The sequence below is a fragment of the Lotus japonicus genome, chromosome 2 (genome assembly GCF_012489685.1).
Source record: "Lotus japonicus ecotype B-129 chromosome 2, LjGifu_v1.2".
NCBI classification, from domain to species: domain Eukaryota; kingdom Viridiplantae; phylum Streptophyta; class Magnoliopsida; order Fabales; family Fabaceae; genus Lotus; species Lotus japonicus.
Genome location: NC_080042.1, coordinates 17,433,371 through 17,441,179, shown reverse-complemented (window position 1 = coordinate 17,441,179; position 7,809 = coordinate 17,433,371). Strand labels below are relative to the sequence as shown.

Sequence of the window (7,809 nt, the reverse complement as noted above, 5' to 3'; positions counted from 1 at the left end):
TCCCCGTACATGCTTAGCCAATTATTGTAGCATTATCTAGCTCGCCTTTGGTCGACCGTGATCCTCCCAACTTTTCCGCTATTAAGTGGGTATTTGACCGCTAGGTGAGCCGTGGAAATTAGCGCACACAGGCGGTTAAATTTGTTTCGGCCAATGATCACATTATAAGAGGCCACTACTTCTAAAACCAAGTACCTTACTCGCTGCACCTTCGCATTCTCATCAACGCCAAAGATCGTATCAAGGTCCAGATAACCCCTTACGAAACCTGTTCACCTGAGAAGCCTACCAAGGTTCCTGTGTAAGGAGTCAAGTCTTGATCCGTCAGCCCCAACTTGTCGAACGCGTCGCCATAGATGATGTCCGCTGAGCTGCCTTGGTCTAGAAGCACTCGTCTGACATTGAAGCTGTTGATCCTCACCATGACGACAATAAGATCGTCCTTATGCGTCTTGATGCCCTCGAAATCTCTCATTGACACCACTATGTCTGAGTGTTGGAAGCCAAAAGGAATTTCCTTGACAGAACTTACCGCTCTCATGTGTCTCTTTCTCGCCGCCTGAGTGTCGCCGCCGCCTCCGAACCCCCTGCAATTGGGTTTATGGTGCCGACCACCGGCTCCATTTCCTTGTTGAAGGTTTCTTCAGCTCCTCCCCTTCCGGTCGCCAACGTTTCCTTTTGATCTTTCTTCGCTGCCGGCTGGCGGTTCCCTTGTTGGCGATCTCCTTGCTGGCGGTCTCCCTGTCGCGGTCTCCTTGCTATCGATCTCCCTGTTTGCGGCCTCCTCGATCATACTGCTTCAGCCGCCCCAATTTGATCAGCTTTTCTATCTCCCTCTGTAGGGTGAAGCAATCATCTGTGTCATGGCCCACCGACCGGTGGTCCTCACACCACTTGGTTTTGTCGATCCCGCTGCGTGGTGGGGGTTCCCTCTGGTCGGATTCTCCAACCATGTGTGTGGCCTTCACCTCTCATAGAATATCTGTCAAATGTGTGTTGAGCTCCATGTCCTCCTCCCACCGGTGAGATCCATGTGGCTGCCACGGCCGGCGATGATCTAAAGCCTCCCACCGCGGGTACAGCTGTTCCTTAACCTACTTCGCCAGTGACTTCCCCTTCTTCTCCCTGTGCTTGCTTCCTTCGCCTTTTTCTTCGCTGCGCCTTTCCTTTCCGCTTGTTTCTCCCGAGCACCGTCACCTTCCTTCTTTGCATGCCTCCGCTTGAACGCGTCATCTTCCGTGTCAAGAATGTACGTGTTTGCTCGAGCTCGTATCTCCGCCATAGACCTGGCTGGCTTCCCACTCAGCTTACTGTTCAGCGAGCCAGGCAACAGTCCATTCTTGAATTCCAAGGCACAGGTGCGCGGCTCGGAGTCCTCGATCTTTACAGATGTGGCGTTGTAACGAGCCAGGTACTGTTTCAGTGTTTCTCCTTCAAACTGACGCAGATTGTATAGATTGTCAGTCATTACTAGCCTGACTTTTCTCGCCGAGAATTGGATCAAGAATTTGATGAGAAGTCATGGAAGTTCGTGATTGATCCACGAGGAAAGGTTGTACACCACGCCATCGCCATGCTCTTGAAGGTAGAAGGAAACATCCTGCACTTGACCGCATCTGACGCTGGACTGATCACAATTTTCGTGTTGAAGTATAGAAGGTGATCCTTCGAATCGATTCTGCCGCTGTAGGATTCCAACACTAGGTTCTTCATGTTATCTGGAAAGGCGACTTCTTGCACCTCTGCCGAGAAAGGTTCAAACTCAGCAACCGCTTCGGCCTCGCGCACGCCTTCATCTTGTTGCTCGTGGCGAAAGAGCTCGAGTTGTTCTTGGAGATACTCATTTCGTTGACTGATGTTATCGACGTTCTGCATCATACGCCGCTAGTCTCTTTGAGTAACTATCTGTTGTGGCGAAGGAGTCAAGTTTTCCGACGGGGCTGGTGACTGTGCCGGAGATCCTTGTTGCGAGGGAGGTGATGGCGGAGTTGGCAGAGGCGGAGTTGGAAGCGACAGAGTTGGAGAAGGTGGCGGAGGAGGTGGTGGAGGTGGAGAAGCAGGTGGTGACAAAGCCAATTGCTCCTGCTGAGCCTCCGGACGACGTGCTCGAACTATGCGTTCCTGCACTTGAGCGCGACACGGAGGCGATACGCGCCTCCGTTCCTGCGAGTCGCGACGTTGTCGACAACGTGTCTCCATCTATAACTGCCTAAAGGACGCTGAAATGCTAGAAACTCGTCGTAAAACCAGGAATTCACCAGAAATCGGAGCTTCCTGTCACTGTGCAATCAATCCACGTGATCCGAGAGTAGAATGAAGGTATGAAAAACGATAGAAAGGGGGGGGGTTTGAATAGCGTTTTCAATCTAAATCTTTTCCCACTAGAGATTTAACAAATCTCTTCAAACACCGAAGATAAAAGTGCTAAGATAAGAGTTGAGGAAAGCACACAATGATTTTATCCTGGTTCACTTGATAAATCCCTCAAGCTAATCCAGTCCACCCGTTAAGGTGATTTCTTCCTTCTTAGAATGAAGGCAATCCACTAATCAGAGTTTGTTACAACTGCACTTGCAACCTGCAAAGTGACTAACAATACAATGACTTAGCTATCACTAAGATTCACTCTCTTAGTCTTCTCAAGGATCTGACCAACCTTGGTCTCGTTAAGGAAAAACAAACAACTGTTTGAAAGTTTGGGTTTACAAAGAATTGCTTCTCAGAAAGCTAAAGTAAACACAATAAGTACAGTTTGAAGAAGGATTGCTAAGAGAATATTTGAATATTGCGGGAGCTTGAACAAAGTTTCTTAGGCGGCATCTTTCATCTTCAGTCTCTTTATATATTCCAAGGATTAGGGTTTAGACGTTTGCTTGGAATGCTACCGTTGGAGGGCAGATCTGGGTTTTCCAAGTTCTACTGTGGCTGAATAAGTTAGGTAAGGTCGTTAGGAATAGTACAGTTGCTTTTGTACTTTCGATAGCGACTTGACCTTTAACCTAGATGACTTCCGATCAGAGCGACGCTTCATGTTGGAACTTGTGAAGCTTGGTGATCAGAGTAAGAGGGAAGCTTGGATCCTCTGACCTTTGTACCTTCTGCTTCTGGACTCAGAGGAGAAGTACTTGGTCTTCAGAGCCAGCTTACTCTTGGACTTCAGAATCTTCACTTCTCATCTTCTGGACCTTAAGAACTTCTGGACCTTCAGAGCCTCTGGACCTTCAAAGCTTCTGAACCTTCAGAGCTTCTGGTCTTCAGAGCTTCTGGACCTTCAGAGCTTCTGGTCTTCAGAACTTCAAGTGAACTGAATCCATATCAGAGCTTTACTATCTTTAGATCTTTTGAAGCTTATTCTACTGTTCAGATTGAACATAGTGAGTGCGAAAGTGTTGCGGAGGTTACTCTTTGAGCATGGTGCTTCTGATTTATGTGTAATAAGATCAGAGTCAGAGCCTGTCATTAAAACACTCAGAAAACAGCGTTAGAGTACCATAATTGTTCATACACAATAGTTAACATGTAATCATCAAAACATAGAGTTGTACTACTTGATCAAAACTTGATCTTACATAGAAAATTTATGATTCCCCACAAACGACCCTAAATGTTCTTGCCTTGAATATAGAGATAGGGTGTAGTACCTATAGTAGAGAAAGATTGCACTAAGAGAGAATCTAGAGAGAGTGTAACTGCTTAGAGAGAGAAAATAACTGAATCTCAAGTGTGTATTGATCAAATGAGCCAAGAGTCCTTTACAAATGATAACCGCTCCCTATTTAGGGGAGCTGGGCCTAGCGAATCATAACTGCTCTGATGGGCCAGCTGGGCCTTGCGAGAGGAAGCCTAATTCCCAGGCTGGGCGACCGCCACTTGGCAGGTAACCCCTAGCGTAGGCCCCCTAGGGGCTCGCCTAGTCCAGCCTCTTTGTGATTTGAGTATTATTTTTTCTTCACTAGGTTTTTATCCCAATTAGCTTTTCCTAGTAAGGTTTTAATGATGCTCAATCTCAAATTTTATCCTTTTGCTAGAGTGTGGGTCTTGAATATAATTTGGATGTGGGTTTAAGACTTGTATTCCTTTCTTTGGTGTGCTGTTTTGAAGCACCTTAATTTATATATGAGTTTCTGATATAATTATTATTTTTTTTAATTTTTAATTAAATCAAATTATTAATTATATATATGGAATTAAAATGACATGGATAAAGCCACGTTAGCCCTTGCTTACCACTCAAAAACCTCGCTTGAGCTCCGCCTTATGGCGAAAATAAAACCAAACTAGATACGATTGTGGGGGGACCAAACTTTTTTCGGGGAGTGACTAAAATTAAATTCTTTTACAAACACAAGGACTAATTTGATGATTATCCCTTCTATTTATTTAAATAGACCTACTGTTAGTCTTAAAGGCCCATTTGGTAGTTAGGATATGATAAGAGCAAGATATGATAAAGATATGGATAAGGGCATGATATGATATAAGAGCAAGATAAGCATTTATCTTATCATGTGTTGGAGATGGACACAATAATAATAGGATATGATATAATAATGAAAGTACATATTCTTTTTAGAATTTAATATTTATAATTACTTTTTTTCTATAGAGTAATTGGTCAATTATTTTTTAGTTTTATAAATGAGTCTATATATATTTTTAAATTAACTAAAATTAAATTATTTTTAATTGATTATTCTATTTAAATTAAAAATACACCACTAATCAAATAAATTTAATTTAATATTTGAAAGTGATAAATAATATAATTAATTAATTTTATAAAAATTATAAGTAGTATTATTTATTTTTTAATATTTATTCTATTTATAAATTAAAAATTATAAATAATTATAGAAGTACAAAAGTATTGTAAGTATGTATAGAAGATGATAAGAGAAAATCAGTCCATATTTACTCATAATAATTCAATATACATATTTTAGAGGTAATGAATAATTTTTTTTCGAGAACATGAAGATTTTATTGATATATAAATAGATCATGAGAACAATCCTCTCATGTAGATTATCTAAAGGACAAAAGAAGAAGAACTCAAGATTAAATCAATACAGCTCAATGTTCTTATAAACCCTTGTGCTATTTTGGTGAAAAGAAAAGCTAATGAAGGAGTCTCATAAAAACCTCCATAGGAAAAACCCAGTGGGAAAAACCCTAATATAAGTAATGGTATAATATTAATTGAGTAGTAGCTAGTGATAAGAGAAAAAGTTGTCTATGTTTATATAACCAAGACCAATATTTTGACAATTTAAAATTTAGTTCAATTTTCATTAATTTTTTTTTTGAATTAATTAAATTTATATGAGTAACTAAATAATTTTAATTTTCTTTTTTCAAAAGCAAAAATTTATTGAAATCAGTGGGAGTCGAGAAACAAGTCCTCGACAAAGGACACAATACAACACAAAAACCCAACAAAAACAAAGCGTAAGAACCGCGAAAAAACAACGCCTTAAACAACGAAGAACTCCAAATTACGATAAACCTAATCCAAATTATAAAGCTACAACTCAGACAAATCCAAATGAACAAAATGTTTAATTGAATCGTACCAGTCTTTACTGGGGGTTAACAGAAAAAATCGACAATGTATCAAAGATGGCGTCATTAAAATTATGAGAGGTCTTGAGCGGCAATGGAACCTTCCAACGCTCAAACCTAGCAGAAAGCCCTGGTTTTCTCTTTTAATTTTTTTACACTGTTAATCCATAAAATTTGACATTACGCAAGAATATGTCCTTATTATACGTAGCCTCTTCCTTATATATAAATTAAGAGTGTTCTGAATTAATACTATGACATAAATCATACTAAAGTATATAAGATGATAAAGCGGTACTCCTGAGGAGTGCTGTTCTATAGACAATGGTGTAAGTGCAAATTATCATCGTATATACTTTAGTATGATTTATGTCATAGTTTTTACTAATCTTCAAACAAAATTTCACCATTAATCTAAATTACATACATGAAATGGCATATACATAGTCGAAACTTCTCATAAAGGTTTTGACCCTTTGGGACAACATCGTGGGAAATGTTCAGCATAAATAATATTAAAACATTTGATTGATTTTAACACATATCTATATTTTTGGCCAATTTCACTTGAAAATTTCAAATGCGTTCCACCAGATGAAGGAATAAGGGGCTATTTTGGAGAGAAAAGACATAAAGAAAACACAATTTTTTTTTCTAGTATGAAGCCCTTTATTTGAATAATGCATATATGAAACTACACCACAATAGTTCCCAACTACATAATAGATAGGTAATAGAAGGGGAACAAATTTCAAAACAACTTATGAAGCGATAATTAAATTTCAAATCCTAAACAGTCCTAACTATATCACGTACATGAAACTAGTTACGCCTGTGTTCTATGATTATTGAAAAAACTTGAACTTGAAAAAAAATTGGGCATCATCTTCATCATCATGGGATGATATTAGTAGAAACCAGGGGGTGGTCCTCCATGTCCTCCCTTGTTGTTAAGGCCACCAAAAAAGGTTTGAGTCTGCATCATTGGGCCTTGAAAATTCAGTGGTGAAAACACCTGAGGAGGTGTTGGTGGTGGGTGGTGGAGAGGGATCATGGCGTTCGAGGGTCCAGCAGCAAAATGTTGATACATTGGTGGGTTGGTAGGGGCATCACTAGCATCAACATCACCTTGCATAGGGAGCATGTCACAATAGCGAGTGACTTGCTTCTTGACCTCATCCAAGGCCCCCTTGAACTGCTCAAGTTGAGACTTGTCCATCTCTTTAATCAGAGAGGCCCCCCAAAATTGAGCTTGAACTACCTTGATCTGACGATCTAGCTCCTTGATGTGCTTCTTCTCAGCATCAATTTGGTTTTTAAATAGAAATATTTTTGCATTGAGCCCAAGCACGTCAGCGCTACTCTGAGCATTGACGTATTGCATGTTGTCAGCCGGTTGAGTCGGGACCTCCAAGAGGTACTTCTCAATGACTGTCTCAACATTCGGATGGCCGAATGAAAACACCTTCTGGCCCGGCGAGATGACGATGAGAGCCATCTCTGCATCAGAAAGCGTGGAGAGCTCGCTTGCTTTCTTGAAGATCCCAGTGCGGCGCTTCGAGAAAGTAACCTGCAAATGTTTCTGATTCGTCATTTTCTTTATGTCAATCTTTTTACGCCCCCAACTTTTCTTTCCTGAGGTGGACATGGCTGTTGAAGAACGAAATAAAGAGAAATGGAGGGATAAGAGTGTAGAAGATGAGTTGCAGACACATTTTGAAATCACGTAAAAATTGCTCTTTTTATAGGCAATTTTTTATGCATAGATTAATGTTGTATTGACATGTATCTGGATTGAAATTTTGTGCATATCCTCATTCGCATGGCTCATATAGTATAAAATTAATTTTGAATCAATGCTGCATTACAGACAGCTGTTCGCAATATGACTCTGATTTTTTGTAAAGATAAATATTTTATTAATAAGATAAGTTTATGAAAAAAAAATCCAGAGCATATTTTGAGTAAATTTTTCTTTCGGGACAACTGTTCACAGGGTGTCTATACTTATGCAACAATATTTATTTTTTATTTGTTTTAAAAAATATCAATTGACAACTTACGCCTCTTCATCTGTTTCTAGAAATTAAGCAAGATTAATTGTAAATATTAACGGTGGACCATGTTAAAACTAGTCCACCAATGAACCATGATTTTTCCTGTTATAGCAAGTACCAACTTATATAACTTTTTGGTTGGAAATATTTATCATATACTGATTGGATTAACAAAGACCCCAATGTCGGT

At 39.8% G+C, this 7,809-nt stretch overlaps 1 protein-coding gene across 1 annotated transcript; it reads right to left on the bottom strand.

The window, feature by feature from the left end:
- Positions 1 to 6,469: 6,469 nt before the first annotated feature.
- LOC130736144 (agamous-like MADS-box protein AGL62) lies at positions 6,470 to 7,210 on the bottom strand. Its single transcript, XM_057587990.1, has one exon. The coding sequence runs from the start codon at positions 7,208 to 7,210 to the stop codon at positions 6,470 to 6,472; it is 741 nt and encodes a 246-aa protein (XP_057443973.1).
- Between the last annotated feature and the right edge of the window lie 599 nt (positions 7,211 to 7,809).